The 16,655-nt window shown below is 48.0% G+C and overlaps 1 protein-coding gene across 4 annotated transcripts in view; it reads left to right on the forward strand.

The window, feature by feature from the left end:
* Positions 1 to 582: 582 nt before the first annotated feature.
* Positions 583 to 16,655, forward strand: part of PAQR3 (progestin and adipoQ receptor family member 3) — a 37,542-nt gene continuing 21,469 nt past the window's right edge. For 3 of the 4 annotated variants that reach the window (XM_045998146.1, XM_045998144.1, XM_045998145.1), the window contains exons 1-5: positions 583 to 952; positions 4,383 to 4,545; positions 9,156 to 9,311; positions 12,110 to 12,307; positions 15,296 to 15,386. In XM_045998146.1, coding sequence (XP_045854102.1) covers positions 768 to 952; positions 4,383 to 4,545; positions 9,156 to 9,311; positions 12,110 to 12,307; positions 15,296 to 15,386 — 793 coding nt within the window. In that variant the 5' untranslated portion in view covers positions 583 to 767. The remainder of the gene's footprint in view (positions 953 to 4,382; positions 4,546 to 9,155; positions 9,312 to 12,109; positions 12,308 to 15,295; positions 15,387 to 16,655) is intronic. The other variant, XM_045998147.1, reaches the window with a different exon arrangement.

A 16,655-nucleotide genomic window follows, 5' to 3' on the forward strand; every position in this document is an offset into this window, starting at 1 on the left:
ATCAACCTACGGGACACCTAGAAGCGATTTTGCTCAGTTCCAGACACGGGGAGGGTTTGACGGTCTCGTGAGTCTCTGCGGTCGGAGATCGCACCCGAACGGCTTCGGCGCCCGGAACGCCGCCGGGGCTCCTCCGGGGCTGGACCACACTGTCGTGGAGCAGGACCGGCACCGGCCCTCCTGCTCCCGCCGCCCGGAAGGACCGGCCGCGCCTCGGAGAACCGGGTCCGTTCGACGCTCCCGCGGATTCCCACCGAGCAGCCGGGGAGGAGTCCGCTCTCGCTCTCCGTTTGCTTCCAGCGAGCTGTCTCCTCGCCCCCTGAAGACAACGCCGCCCGTCCTCGTCCGCACGGCCCCGCGCTCTTCTCACCCACCAAGACAGACGCGCGCCTCGGCTCCGCGGGTCAGAAACCGCGGGAAGGTCCGGCTCGGAGCCGCCCACCCGCGCGCGCATCCGTTCCCGCGTCGCGCCAGCCCCGCCCCCAGCCCGCCGGCCCCGCCCCAGCCCCGCCCCAGAGGAGGCCGAGGGGCGGGTCCCGCCGGGGCGTGCTGACGTCAGAGAAGGCTGCGACGGCGTCGGGTCCGCCGCGGCGCTGACGGCGGGGGCCGGCCGGTGAGATCGCGGAGCGGGGCCTGGGCAGCGGCGGGACCGTAGGACCTCGCGCCGCGTTGCCGGGCTCCGGGGCGGGGGCGGCGGCGGCGAAGCCCCCTCCCCGGGGAGGCGGGGCCGGGACGAGCTCCCCGGAGCGGGGACGGCGGCAGGAAGGATGCACCAGAAGCTGCTGAAGAGCGCGCACTACATCGAGCTGGGCAGCTACCAGTACTGGCCGGTCCTGGTGCCCCGCGGCATCCGCCTCTACACCTACGAGCAGATCCCCGTGTCGCTCAAGGACAACCCGTACATCACCGACGGCTACCGGGCCTACCTGCCCTCCCGGCTGTGTATCAAAAGGTACGGGGTCGCCGCCGCGGCGGGGGACGCCGGAGCCCTGCCCCCCCCCCGCACCTTTTGTCGGGGGTCCCTGCGCCGCCCCCAGCCGGGCGTTCCCACCTGCGCCGTCCCTCCCATTCCTTCCCCCACGACTCGCTTCTCGTTACCTGTCGTCTTCCCCCGCCGGTGCTCGGCCCACGGGGTGCGAGTGACAGTTAGCAGGCTTCGTCGCCGCCCAGCAGTTTGCCCTGCGGCTTCCGCGGCCCCTGCCGCGTTTGCTGCAGCTGGGAGCCCCCGCTGGGAGCCCCCCGCTGCCGACGGCCGGTGGTCCTTGCCCAGTGCACACCCAAGCTTGGTTTATTTTTAGCTGAGCCCTGTGGAAATTCCGGTGGTTCGGGCCCAATGTGACGTGGGATAGGAAATTGTATTACTGTAATAGGACACAGGTCAAGGTGCCATAGGCATATGCGTAAACGTGTATCTACACGTGTGTGTGTGTCCATATAGGTGAACAGATGTCTCAGAGCAGCCCTGATTCATTCATTCAGCAGGGACTGGGAGCCCCTCCCAGGTGCCAGACCCTGTAGCAGGCCATGCCCAGAACAGCGGATACTGTCCTGTTCTCGTGAAACTACTAAGGTTTGGTCCGAGTGACACACACTCAGGAATGATTACTCTGTTGCGTAATAACCGTTGTGGAAAACGCTGTGTAGGAAAAGGACGGAGCAGAGAGAAGCTGTCATGGGCACCACCCTCCACCGGAGCAGCCTAGAAGCACGTCTAAGAAAGGGATCTCTTTATCACCTAAACCTTTAAAGCCTGGAGTCCCTGGAGTGCCTGGATTAAAAAAAAAAAAAAAATCAGTGTGCTGGTTGTTAGAGTAGATTTATGTTAAAACTCACTGTGTGTACTTAAATATAGAACCCCACTTCAAGGGAGTGAAGGGACAGGTACTGGTTGGTTCTAGGATGTGGTAGTGACAGATTGGCGCTGGCATGTGGGCTGCTGAGTTGCTCGCGAAGCAGTCACGCATCTGATTCTTGGTCTTCTTTTCAGCAAGGCCTTTCCCCAGATCTTTCTGCCCTGCCTTGAAAGTGTTTTGGACTCATCGTCACAAGGTGACATTACGTTCCACCCATCCCTACTCAGTGGCTGGCCCACAGGCCTTCACAATTTGAATCCTAAGTACTATTTGCCTCCCCAGTGTCTCCTTTGCATAAGTTATTATACAAGAAATCAGAGCCGGGCCCTGCTATGCAGGTGAAGTTCACAAGGACACAGCAGGTGGTGAATTACCTTAAGTATTTTATTACCATGTAGCAGTAGTCCTCTGGATTCTGATGCTAGTGTCCAAATCTCATGCACTGAGAAGTGAAATATTTGTAATGCTCTGATCTTGGGCTGCGGAGTCAAAAAGTCCCGATCTGCCACTTAACCATTTCAGGACCTTGAACAAGGGCTGACCTCTCTGAATCTTACTTTACCCTTTTGTAAAAACGAGGGCAATCACGATTCCTGCTTCAAAAAATAGTAAGGATTAAATGAGATTATGTACATAAAATGCTACACAGGGCGTGTCCCCTAACAGGCACTCAATTAATGGTGACTTGTTACCACCCTAGTTGCTGATTTTTTTTTTTTTTAAAGATTTCATTTATTTACTTGACAGAGAGAGAGATCACAAGCAGGCAGAGAGGCAGGCAGGGAGAGAGGAGGAAGCAGGCTCCCCGCAGAGCAGAGAGCCCAATGCGGGGCTCGATCCCAGGACCCTGAGACCATGACCTGAGCCGAAGGCAGCGGCTTAATCCACTGAGCCACCCAGGCGCCCCTAGTTGCTGATTTTGAAGCTGAACAGAGAAGCAGAACTTCTCACAGAGTAAGGGTAGATTCTCCACAGGCAATCCTCTTCCAAGTGCTCTTCCCACCAGCTTGGTCTTGGCCAAGTTCAGCTTTGACGCTCTCTTCTTTTAGCTGTCAGAGTGACCAGGACAGATTTTGGATGTAAGGAGAGGTTTTGCATGTCACAGCTGTTCTGCCAGCACTCTCTTAGTTGGAAGGTGCGTGCCAAGGTTCTGCCTCTCGGTTCAGTCAATCAGGTCACGTGGAGTTTCACAAAGTGCGAGGTCCTGAGGCAGAGGCAGAGCAGAGTACTGACCACCGAACTAGTCCTGTAGTGAATACCTCCTTCACATCCCTGCATCCTCACCCCTGCACCAGTGTAAGCAGTCCTTACCCCTGATGCTTGTACAGGATAAAGCCTGAAATTCATGATAAGATTCACCTTATTCTTGATGATCGTTTGGTAGTGTGAGACCCTGTTATGCTTATGGTGTGTAAAAATGGGAAAATGAGAACCATGGTGATTCCTACAAATTCAGTAGGTTAGAGTGATACATTGATGCTTATTAATAAGGACTCTGAACCGGCGAATGTCAAAGACCTTAATTCAAACAAAAAGATTAGATTTCACAAGAGAAATGCAAGAGAATTTTAAACAATAAATAATCAGTCGCATTCTATCTATAGTTAGAGAAACATTTCACAAAAGGAAGGAGCTAGAAGGGACTTGCAGCAGCATCTAATTCACCTCCCTTGTTTTATAATTGAAGAAACGGAAGCCAGAGAAGTTAAGTGACTTATGCTCACAGAGCTACTTTGTGGCTGAGGGTGAGGTAGAGAGGCAGTGAGCCTCTTGACTCCTGGTTGGGGTGGTCCATTCTACGCCACCCTGTGCCGCTAAGACTGCTCAGACCAGCTGGGCATTTAGTGAGCAAACAGTAGCGATACTCAGAGTAACCTGTTGTTCCTAAAAAGGAGAAACTCATGCCACCTAGGAACTGGTTTGGTTTCACACAACCCAACAAAGCTGTTCCAGCACGCCTATCGTAAGAGCCTTTCCAGTGGAACAGTTTGTATTTATTCTGCTTCTCTCGCGTCTGTTTAGCTTTGCTAATGTGTGCTGAAAATGTATTTTAAGTTTGTGGCTAACCTTATACTTGGCAGGTTTTCAGATACCTGCGTTTGAACATGAAAGTATGGTAGCGAACATCCAGTTTTAATCTGCACGTTCATTTCTGTAGACACCTAGCATCCGATCTGAGCAAAGTACTCTGATGGGGACAGTGGTGTCGGAAAGACGGGTGGTGCCAGCCGTCAGGGAGAAGATAGGCTGGAGGATGAGATGGATTTATACATCAATAACTCAGAGGAGGAAGGAAGTAGTCAATATGATAGTAGAGGTGAGCCCCCAAAAAGCGCCAAGATCTCAGGACTGGTGGAGGTGTGGAAGAACGTAAACTAAGCGAGAAATCTGATTGACAAAGGCAGAGGCGCGTTAAAGGCTTCATGTAGCGAGTGTTGGATAACTGCCCCCAAAACTGTCCCTAACTTCTAAATGCTGACGGTGAGCAAGCCAGTATGAATCTGAGATGCGTGTCTGTTTGTTTTCCAGTTTGTTTATTTTATCTAATGAGACAGTAAACATCTGGAGTCATCTGCTGGGCTTTTTCCTCTTCTTCACCCTGGGAATATATGATATGACATCAGTATTACCTTCGGCGAGCGCGTCCAGAGAAGATTTTGTAATCTGTTCTATTTGTCTTTTCTGCTTCCAGGTAAGTCATTTCAGAAACATCATTACTAGTAAAGAGAGCTTCAGTCAGACAAGCTTGGGCAGGTGATCTTCCGTCCCAGCCACCACTTGCTTTAAAGAGCCCCAAAACAGCACATAGGTTAGCTTATTCATCTTCATAATACAAGCAGCAAAAATGTTTTTATGAGAGTATATTTGGGCTTTACTGTTAGAGTATACTTGAAATCCAGTCGATTTTAAAGATTGAGAAAATGCCTTTCCTTTTCTCCTTCCCTTTTTAGAGATTTCTGTTTTAAGACTAATAATGGAATAGGAACCTCTGTACTCTATTTTCTGGCTGAGCTAGAACACTAGTTACTGCTTAAAACTTTTTTCAGAAGATTTCCCATCTTTTTCCTATTTATATGTCTGTGATTTCTGTATTTGTCTTAATTTTATCTTTGTCTTTAGATTTAATAAGTTTATGTAATTTATATAGATATGTAAATGTATCTGTCTTAATTTGAATGTCTTGTTTTGCTGGTAGTGATCTTTTCTATAGCTTTAATGTTTGTTTCCTTTGGTCTTTTTATGCTTGCCTGGTTTCAAATACTTTCAGTTTCTTCTTTCTACCTTTTGTATTTGTTAGTTCCCTAGCACTTTCTGTTTTCTTCAAGGATCTGTAAAATTCCTTTAAAAGTTATATAGAGTAGTTTTAAAAACAATTCTTAAGAAGAAAACAAATGTGGGCTGAAAGAAGAAAACAAATGTGAGCTGAAATCCTGCTGACATTTTTAAAATTAAAAAAAAAAAAGCAGAGTACAGAAAACGTACAAATCAAAAGCTGTCTCCCCCTCCCCGCTTCCTGCAAACGCAGGCCAGCGCTCCCTGCAGACAACCCATGGCTACCGTGCGAAAGGTGCTTCTGTACCAGACGTCAGCTGCTCAGATGTTGCCTAGACTTCAGAGGTAAAAGACTAAGAACACATTGAGAACGTCACCCTTCCCTTTTTTTCCTAATTCTAGTTTTTGGAATAATATGTTGAATTTCATTGAGGGAATGAATACTCTTGTATCTTTGTTATTATTATTATTCGATTATTTATACTTACAAGTGTACTCATTTTGTCCTCATTGCAGCCTAAACCTCTCTTAGACTCCATCTCTGGTTTTAAAACGGAAATGAATCAATTTCTTTATACTTTAATTTTTAGATGTATCTTACAGACTGAGATGCTCTTAATAACCATTAATAAGCAAAACTGGTTTATACTCTCCTGTTAATTATATGAGTAGGATCTCCTTTGAAAATCCCACGTTTTCCTCTACCCCCAGGCCTGCCCTTTATTCCTTCACCATCCAGCCACGACTGACATTAGTTCAAGGAAAGCATATTAATCTTCATACTGGTTTAAGAAAACAATGCATTGCAGAACTGAAAAACAAAGAATTATAGCTGCCAATGAAGAAAAACCCAAAATATGTTACAGCGACTTACTCAGGATTATTCAGCAGGACGGTAAAATAGTGCAGTGACCTTTGTTACACACTGCAGAAGTTGCTGAAGGCAGCAAGATACTAAAGACAGCTAAAGACAGCAGGTTTTCCCAACTGAAAACTGCCATCTCCGTTATTTTTATTTTATTAAATGTATAGCTTGTTGACTCAGTTTTCTCAAATTCTTAGAGTCAGCAGGCAGCTTGGTAAACCACAAATTAAGATTGATTTACATTTAGGGGCTCCTGAGCGGATCAGTCAGTTAAGCGTCCGACTTTTGATTACTGCTCAGGTCACAATCTCCTGGTCTTAAGACCGAGCCCCACGTTGGGCATCTGCACCGGGTGTGGAGCCTGCTTAGGATTCTCTCTCCCTCTCCTTCTCTCTTTCCCCTTCTCTCACCCCTCGCTCTCTAAAAAAAGGAAAAATAAAAAATTGATTTACATTTAATTTTAATTTAAAAGACGTAACTTTTTTTCTCTTTCACCTCTACCATTTTATTATATCCTTAGTACCTTCCCACAAACCAGATTTAATAGAGTACATCCTGAATAGTAGAATGAAATTTCAGGGGCTTTGAACTTTCCCAGAGGTCTTTCTGACTTAGGGAAGAGTAGAATCCAGGAATGCCTTTCCCTAGATTCAGTTCATTTGCACTAAGCAAATCTACAGCCAGGCGGTAAGCTAGGCATCGTGAATGTAGCGCTGAACACAACCAGCCTGTCCGAACGATCGAGTCACTTAAGTAGGAGGGCGGAAGGGAGAGTGACGCAGGGGTTTAAACAGATAAGAGTAGTTCGTGTAAAGGCCCAGAAGCAAGAGACCGTCCAACAGTTTCTAGACTGGTAGGGATTGGCCTCTGTGGTTGGTTGGTGGGAGAATGGAGAAGGATGAGGCTGGAGGGAGGCAGGAGCCTGAGAATATTTGGAAAGTATTTGGTTGTCATGCCAAGGAGATTAGATGTAGGATGTCACCCTCCAATTATCTCTCTGCCTTGATGGAGTGAGATAGTCCACAGAAGGAAAGTTTCCAGAAAACTTTATTATCTGAATTCAATTTGCCACGTAATTTTTCATTTTTTTTAAGGAATACTGATAATAACACATTTCTTTTAAATTGGATTTCTTTTCATTTTTAGACCAGATACTAAGTATAGGTTTACTTTTAAAAACTCAGTGCTGTCTGTTAACACTATGTATTTTAATTTCCTTTTAAAAAGTGTAACTTTTTTCTTTGTTTTCCTTTTCACAATGAAATTAGTCCTATTGTTGTTTCTTACTGTTACTATAAAATATAGTCCCGTCGGAATTCAAACAAAACAGTGTATGGAAGGAAGTAAAAGCCATTCCACTTTGCAGAGGCGGCCGTGTTTGGCATTTGTGTGCGCACAGCCGCCTCCCATCTACCTGCCTGCCTATTTCTGAGCTGTCATCATCTCTGCTTGCTTTTTTGTGTCGCTCAGCATTGTGACAATGAGATCTTTCCTTGTCAACAATAATGCACACCGTGGTGTCCTCTAGACTTATGGTGTTTGATCTCAAGGGTAATCTGAGCAAACAATAACCAAACTTCTGAGAGTCGTGTTTCATTGGGTCAGCGAACTCGGATTTGTGGCTTACTAGCCTGAGCCACAGACTGATGAAGACTCCAGACTGTGGACGAGGAAAGGACATTGTGGCTAGGTACGTTGTTTTGAGTGTTGATACCGGAGCTGTGGGGCCCGATTAGGGTTGTTTAATGACCGGACTGTAGACTGGCTAGCTGACCGTTTTTCTGCCTGAGCAGCTGCTTACAAAACACTTATTTGACCTACTTCCTGTCATTTGTCTGTGCTTCATATTACTTATCTGTGCCATTGGCTGCACTCCTGCCGGCACTGGCTTGTCGTTGCTCTTGTCATTGCTCTCCAGGGCTCCTCTGTAACCTCCCTTCTCCGCCTTTCTGTAAGGCTGCACTTAAGATCTTCAGGTGTATCACACCTTGCCCGTAGTATCGACGTCGAAACTGTCTGTCATAATGGTATTATGAAGGGCCACACGACATTCCTTAACGGCTCTGTGTCTCTCAACTCTGCTTTCCCTGTGGCCCCTGCGGTACACACGGGGTCGCCTGTATTTGTATTTCTTCTAGATGACGGCCTGAACCGCCCTTCAGGATCCGGCCCTGGTGGCAGCCCCTCTGTGAAGCGCTTCCCCCCGCCACTTCCCCACCAAACAAGTGCACACATGCACCCCCAAACCCAGGCCCCTCCCTCCTGTTTTCTCACTGTGACTTCTGACATCACTGCTCGTCTGTCCACTTGTTTCCCGAAAACCTCTCTGACAGTAAAGGGCTCGTCCTTGTATCCCAGGGCATGACACACAGCAGGTATTTAATGGCCGGAGGGAGTTCAGCCGTGGAAACCTTATCAATCTTCAGAGCAGCTGCTTGAATCCGATTAGCTCTGCTCTCAATTTGGCAACATAAAAAGTCAGCATAAGTCAGTTATTTTTTTCTTGGACACAACAAAGCCGTGTTTAACTTACATCCCAAAAGTAAACTGTAGACAATGAAAGTTCATATGGACATGGGAAGTCTTAAGCGTAAAAAGCAAAATTGTAGAGCAGAATGTATTATGTGATTCCATTTGATTAAAAAGTATGTAGTGTGTGTTCGAATGTGTGGACTTGTAGATCGTAGGTGTTCGATACATTCGATGACGATATCTAGGACACGTAACAGATGTTATCAGGAGCTCTGCTGGGGAGTAGCTAAGTAGGAGGACCTTATGGTTTTCCATCCCACAATCTGATGTTCTTTGATCTTCTAGTGGGTACTTTTTAAAAAGGAAACTCATTTGTGAATCCAAATAAGCTTCAGTATTTTAAAAACATTGACATTATATCATTTTCCCACTGCTGTGCTGCTTATTTAAAATTTTGTGTTATAAAACAGCTACCATTTTAAATGTCTTTATTACTCTTAGCCTCATTTTACCCATAAGGAACCTAGACCTAGAAAAATGACATGGCTTGCCTTAGGGCACAAAGCCAGAATCCAGGTTCAAGTCTGGCCAGAAAGCCTGGACTTGACCTAACCACTTCCCTGAACGTCACACATGAGTTGCTTTCATTCCTTTTTGTTTCACTTCACTAAGATTTGTTTTATTGTCCGTAGGTCTGTATGCTTTGCTCTGTGGGCTATCATCTTTTTTCCTGCCATCGATCAGAAAAAACCTGTCGAAGATGGATGGCTTTAGATTATGCAGGAATTTCTATTGGAATACTGGGATGCTACGTCTCTGGGGTATTTTATGCATTTTATTGTAATAACGTAAGTAACTTAAAACATTTTACATTCTACCTTTCCCATAGGTCTTGTGTTTTCTTGCCATGGTTCCTTTGAACTTCTGAGTAAACACATAATTAACTTAGAGAAGAAATATGAGTCTTATATATGTATAAACTCATTTTTCAGAAGTCCCTGTGATCTCTAATATCTATTACTAGATCCAAACTCGTTTTACTGATTTTCCATTGAAATATATATTTAAAGATTATTTCTGAAAACGGATGTCAACACTAAGTTATCAATGTTTCCACTAAATCCCTGTAACTACATGATTCCTCAGGTGCACATTACATGTCTTTTATGTTTATAGAGCTGAAGTTAAAGTTAGTGCTTGATAACATTATGAAGCTGCCTGCTGCTTTCCATTTCCCCTGATCCTTTACTCCTCTCTCAGCGAAAAAAATAAAGGGCTTGTGTTTGAGCATGTTTGACTAAGTTCTTCATCAGAAATACGTTTTCCTTTCTTTAGTCTGATATTTGGAGGTAAGCATGGAGATAGACCTGCTGGGTGACGAGTGACTTAAATGGTGTCTCTTCTGAGTTAGAGATCGACTCTGCTTTTGATTCTGATGTCACAAAAGTTACTTGTTGCCCTGTGCAAAGCAGCATTTGAAACACTGCTTTCGGATTCTGTTGGCCCACCAAACTGCAGAATGTAATCCTGTCCCATCACCTCAGTCCCCGCCAAGGGGGTAAACGGTCTTCCCCTGGGCCCGGTACCTCTGAAGGCCTCCCGTTCCGGAAGCCCGCACCAGCTCTGTTCTCTGCTTCCTGCTGGCCTACCCTTACCTTTTCTTTTTCTTTTGTCTTTTAGTTCCCTCCCTTTCAGAGGCAGGACAGAGCTGGGCAGGGGCAGGGGACATACTAGGTGCTTGTGGTCCTGTTCGCAAAAGACCGCAGCCTTCCTGCCCACGGGCCCTCACATGTAACGGTGCTCCAAGCCGTCCTCCCCAGCCGTCGCGTCCTGGGAAGACGGGCTGTAGCGCAGGATTCCTCTGAACTGAGAATTCCTAAGTGGGGCCTTTGTCTCTGCACAGTAACAGAGAGAACTGATCTAAAGTGTAAAAGTAGCAAAGAGAAAAATCATAAATTTGGTTTGAAGTAAGAGAATTATTGATTATAGCCACTTAACATATGAGCCATTTGCTTTTTAGGCCTAATTACTTTGGAACATAAGCATTTAATTAAATATAGGTGCAGTTAACCTTGTAAACTGATTTGATTTTAATAGTTGTTCGTATGTGCTGAGGTTTCACTTACTCATTTTGCAGGAAACCATTTATATCTTTTAGGAAATCTGGTCTAAGCTGGTCCGTAGGAGCTTGTGAGTGCAGTCGTGCCGTATTTGAATTGTTTTACTGGTTTTAGTCTTTCTCTGAAAGCTGACCTGTTTTCCGTTTACCTTTTCCCAGATATACCCGATAATTCAGGAGGGTAGTGGGACTAAATCTCTTTTCAGAAAAGCTCGGTTTCCAAGAGAAAAGAGAACCACCAGAGCTAGTGATCGTTTAAAGGAAAATCATTTTCTTTCCTCTGGTGCCTGATCATTCCCGAATACGCAGTTGCTGTAGCGGCTCTTTATGTTTGAAGGAGCACAGGCTGCTTAGAGAATGAGATCGCAAACTCTGGGCCCTCCCCCAGGGGTGTACACGTGGGTACAGACGAGCCAGACGGTTTGGCCTGCTTTCCGGAAGCTCCCCGCCCCGCGCCAGCGCCTGGGGCCGAGCGGAGGGACTGCCCTGTGCGGCGCCGGCTTTGGGGCTTCCGCTGCTCGTTTCGATTCCCAAACGCCCCGTGAGCCCTTCAGACGCACGTTCCTGCTTTCCCACTCGCTCTCGCGCACGCACACAAGCACCACACCTGCATCGTCTGCGCATTTGCTCGGTGAGCAGAGGCCGCCCGTGGGCACGGCCTTTCGTGATGGAGACCGCCGGGCCATCCGCTCCGCCTTCTCACACATCCCGTCAGCCATTAGGACCCGAGTTTGTTTTGGAAAAGTCTCCTGACTGCTGCTCGCTTCTGTGTCTTCCTTGTTCAGCGAGAACCCAAGCCTCCATTCTCTTTTGGGGTCGGTTATTCTAGTATCTTCTAGCCGCCCCCCCCCCCCCCTTCCTCACAGCGCTGTGGGAGCCCCGGAAGCCGGTGTGAGAAGCGGGCGTGTCCCGGCCGGGCCGCCCGCGCTAGAGCTCCAAGTCCCGGGCCTCTCCGTCTCCGCCTTCGGCCTCCCTTCTCGAGGCGCTCCCGCCGCTCGCGCTGTTCCTTCGCCCTGAGAACTCCCTCGTCCGCACAGTCGCGCGGACTCCTCAGGCCTCTGCTTGGACGCCCGCTCCTCCGGGAGGCATTTATGCGCGGCCGCAGGGAGCAGATGCCCCGGCCCGGCCCCGGGCGCTCCAGCGCGGCTGCGGCTGCGGCTGCCTCACTGGCTCTCGTCGGGTCCTGGTGATCCAGCCGCCGGGCGCTGTCTGTCCCCCCGCGTCTGCGGGCTCGCCCCCGGGCAGAGTCCGTGTCCCAGTCAGCTTCGTCTGCGGGACGTGCACTGCCCCTGGCGTGTGACGGGTGCTCCGGCAATGCGGTTGTGTGGGCCAGCGTGGTTTCTGCCGGCGCTCCGCCATCCCGAGGACCCGAGCGGCGGGTGGAACGCGCCGTTCTGAGGAAGAGGTTGACCCTGGCTAGAAAGGGAGGGAAAACATCAGCACGTTTGGAGCGTGCGGTGCGAAACCCGGAATGGCTCTTCCGCGGCTCGCACGTTCGTGACTAACGCCCGGTTTCCCTCCGCCCAGTACTGGCGTCAGGTGTACCTGGTCACGGTGCTCGCCATGATCCTGGCCGTGTTCTTCGCGCAGATCCATCCCAGTTACCTCACGCAGCAGTGGCAGAGGCTGCGCTCGCTCATCTTCTGTTCGGTGTCGGGCTACGGACTGATCCCCACGCTTCACTGGGTTTGGCTCAATGGAGGCGTCGGGGCGCCTATCGTACAGGTGCGTTGAGTGTGCTCGCTCGTCCGCGTTCTCGGTCCTCTCCGTGTCGCTCTGGGTGAATCCTGTGCTCAGACCGGTGGGCGGCTCTGTCACTGGAGGAAATGCTCGTGTGTGCATGTCCATGCCATCGCGCTCCCTCTTCACAAACCGGCAGGCCGTGCGGGAGAGGGCCGTGGACCTGCTGCCTTCTTCCAAGACGTCTTGGTGCGCAGTGCTAGGTTCTTAGTGCTCCTGCTGCCGCCTCAGTGCGGGCGAGCCCTTAGCTGTGGCCGGGGCGACGCCGGTGAGAACGCGAACACCGAGCTAGGAGGGACTGATCGCTTGATTGAATGGGGGGAGGAAAGGAGCTGGAAAGGATTTTTCCGTGGACCTGTGCAGTTGGAGGCGCCTGTGGGACGTCGCGGTGGGGGTGGAATTGGAATTCGGGTCACAGCTGGCGACCGGCGATCAAGATTTGAAAACCGCCACCGTCCGGGTAGCCGGAGCCCTGGGAGCATGTCCACCCCCCAAGGACCACACGCCGGCAAGTAAAAGAGCTTTTAGAGTTAGATGTTTCGGGGCAAGTCGAGAGAACGGCTCCGTATTCTGGAGAAGGGGATTAGGAAGAAGACTTAGGATCTCAGAGAGCCACAGAAAATGCTTTAAGAAAGCACTTGAGACGAAACGTAAGAATTTTTATCATCAGTAAATATGCCAGGAAACCTAGCGGAAGTAATGCACACTCGTTGCAAGGGGGTCTTTTCCGGAGTTGGGGGATTTGACTGCAGGTTTGATACACAAGGGTCACATATTCTTTAGAAGACAGAACTGATAGTAGGCTCACATGTGCTTGAATGAAGTTGGCGACAGCACGGTGGAAAGCATTTGGGTATACAACTAGAAAGAAAGGAAATTCGGTGATCTAGCAAATCGAGTGATAGGACTCGGCCGCTGTGTCGGCTGGAGAACAGGGTGATGCTTTCTTCATAACATTAAGAAATGGGAGAAAGTGAGACAGTGGTGAGGAACTTCCGTGATCCTGGTAACTGAAAACCTCATTTCTCTGCCAATTTTAATTCCCTGAATATAAGGAAGTACCGTGGCGAACTACAATGCTAGATTTAATTCTAACCCGAAATGAGTAACTGGTTATTGACAGAAAAGGGACCAGAATTTGACATGACATAAAAACATCCCTTTTAAGTTTATGATGAGAAAGCGAACCAGACCTATTGAGCCAGTAGATTTTTGAGAAATTCAGAAAAATATGGGTGCTTTCCTGGTTTCAGAAATCTTAGAATAGAAATAGGGTTTAGAAAAATAGAGGTTCTGAAACATAGAAATCTAATGTGATCACAGATCATTCCAGTGAAGAAGCAGAGGGAGACTTCTGAGAAATTCTCCCATAAGCTATAATTTTTAAAAGATGGGGAAAGAGAGAGAGAGACTTAACCAAAGATGAAAAGTTCCAGAAGGGCTAATCCTGGGAAGCAGGGTATGGCTGTGTTCTCATGTTCATTATTCTAAGAATGGAGGATTTCAGGAGGGCCGGGATAATTGTCAACTATGTGTAGAGAAGTAATTTGTCTTTATTTCTTAAATGGCTTCTTGTGAATTTACAACCAGAATTAGGATCAATATGTATGAATTTTAGCTGGCTAATTTTCTTAGGGCAAGGAAAAGCTTTCCAGTTAGAGCTGAGAGAGGGACTGCTTCATATAGTAGTTTCAGGAGGCCCGCTTATCTGGGTTGGTGAACAGATTTCACAGTTGGGCCGGTAAACCTCTTTTTTTTTTTTTTTAAAGATTTTATTTATTTATTTATTTGAGAATGAGAGGGAGAAAGAGCACAAGCAGGGGCAGAGGGAGAAGGAGAAGCAGGTTCTCCACTGAGCACGGAGCCAGACGTGGATCTGGGTCCGAGGACCGTGGGATCATGACCTGAGCCGAAGGCAGACGCTTAACCGAATGAATCACCCAGGTGCTCCCAACACTCTTGTGTCTTTTTAACCACAAGTCCCTGATCTTCAGTTTTGTTTTGTTTTGTTTTAAAGATTTTATTTATTGGGGCGCCTGGGTGGCTCAGTGGGTCCTGGGATCGAGTCCCACATCGTGTGACAGGTCCTCCGGAATAATAATAATAATAATAACAACAGACAGAGATCACACGTAGGCAAAGAGGCGGGCAGAGACAGAGGGGGAAGCAGACTCCCTGCTGAGCAGAGAGCCCAAAGTGGGGCTCGATCCCAGGACCCTGAGATCATCACCTGAGTCCTGAAGGCAAAGGCTTAACCCACTGAGCCCCCCAGGCGCCGCTGACCTTCAGATCTTGCTTATTCAGCTGGTCCAGTCCCCACGCATTCCACCCGCGCACCTCTAGTTGGGGTGTCCTTAGGACCTTCAGCCGTGGTAAAGTTCTGGCTCCCTTAGTTCCCTCACCGTTAGAGCACTCCGTTCCACTTCTGCGGACCATTTCCTACAGGGAGGAAGAAGGAGAGGGAGAGAATCCCAAGGAGACTCTGCGCTGAGCAGGGAGCCCCGCAGGGGCTCAGTCTCACAACCCTGAGACCATGACCAGAGCCAAAACCGAAAGTCAGAAGCTTCACAGATAGGGCACCTGGGTGGCTCAGTGGGTTAAGCCTCTGCCTTCAGCTCGGGTCATGATCTCAGGGTCCTGGGATCGAGCCCCACATCAGGCTCTCTGCTCTCAAGGAGTCTGCTTCCCCCTCTGTCTCTCTCTGCCTGCCTCTGCCTACCTGTGATCTCTGTCTGTCAAATAAATAAATAAATAAATAAAATCTTTAAAAAAAAAAAAAGAAGCTTCACGGTTGAAGCCAGCCCGGCACCCGTTTCCTACAGTAGTGAGAGCAAGATTCCCATGATTGGAGACTGCCTACAATTAAGGTTAAATTCCACCTATAACTTCTACCTAATCTGTGAATTAGATTCCTAATAAATGAGTAATTCAGTCACAGGAAAAAGATCTGTGAAAAAATGTGTTGCTTTTCAGGACTTCGCACCGCGTGTGATTGTGATGTATGTGATCGCTCTTCTGGCTTTCCTGTTCTACATCTCCAAAGTTCCAGAGCGGTACTTTCCAGGTAAGTATCACTTTCACAGTGATCTCACGACTTTCTTCTAAATATATGGTAGAAGTATATGCTCGAGTATCAAAAGTTAGATTTTTTTCGGTATTAGTGGTTACAGAATAGCTCTCCTATTGTCAAATGTAATCTAAAAGCTTAACTTTCAAAGGACTTCGACAAACTCGAGTGCAGTCGACGAGCTCACCACCATTTCCTGACTGTGAGCTAGTGACGAGCTGGGAGTCTTCTGACTCCCAAACCCTGCTTTTTGTGTGGAATACTAATTATCAGTTTCCATTGACTTCTTTATAAACCAGCTCATCTTAAGAAATAATTTATATATGTAGGGATCCACAAAACAAGAGATAAGAAAAGAGACAGAGGAAAATAAGAGAACGAAAAGAAGCCAGGGTTAGGATCACTTCACCACATATCCATCCTGAGGTTCTAAAAGTAGATAAAGCCGCCAATCTGCCTTTCAGCTTCCTAGTACCCAGTGCTAAAGGGAAAATAACGTAAGTTAAGGGTCTTCACGTCTGCAAGATATACACAAGCTAGTACCTCAATAGAAGGACAGATTTCCCTGATTCTTCAGTCCGGGGGAAAAACCACCTTTGATAGGAAATAACCAAGAGCACACTAGGTAGAATGAATGATGTTGTCCAAAATCTGTATTTGCCTGTTTAGGGACTTAGGTCTGGAGTCAGACTGCCGGGCTTCAAATCCGCGTCACCCACTTACTAGCTGCATGAGCTAAAGAAATTACTCGTGCTTTTTCGGGTCATTTCCTCACCTGAGCCTGGAGGTCATACTTTCTCTCAGGGTGTTACTGAGGATTATGTGAGAAAGCGCACGTGAACCATTTAGCAAGTTCCTCAGGAGCAGTAAGCACTCAGTACGAGTCAGCAAGTGCTGTGCTGGTCCTTCCTCGACCTCAGTCCCGGCCGTGGAGGCCGCGGTGGAGTGAGGCGCAGCGTGACAGAAGTCTAGGGATCTTTGGCTTGAGTCAAGAGGACAGCGTGCGTAGAGCAGTGATGTTTTGGTGTGAGGAGCTAGACGTAGGGCAGTGTTCCCTTTCAAACTGCAGACTTGTCCCGCCTTCCTGGGTTAAGAATGTCTTCCACAGTGCATTGAAGATAGGATTATGCTACTCATAATGCATGTTAGGAAGAAAAAGGATGAGAAACCCTGATCTAGAGAAGGTATAGATCACAGGCTTTCTTCTGTGCACTTGATTGTCACTGGTGAGTTTGAAATAAGAGTAAGAAGAACCCGAGGGTAAGC

This window comes from Meles meles, chromosome 2 (genome assembly GCF_922984935.1).
Source record: "Meles meles chromosome 2, mMelMel3.1 paternal haplotype, whole genome shotgun sequence".
In the NCBI taxonomy this organism is placed as follows: Eukaryota; Metazoa; Chordata; class Mammalia; order Carnivora; family Mustelidae; genus Meles; species Meles meles.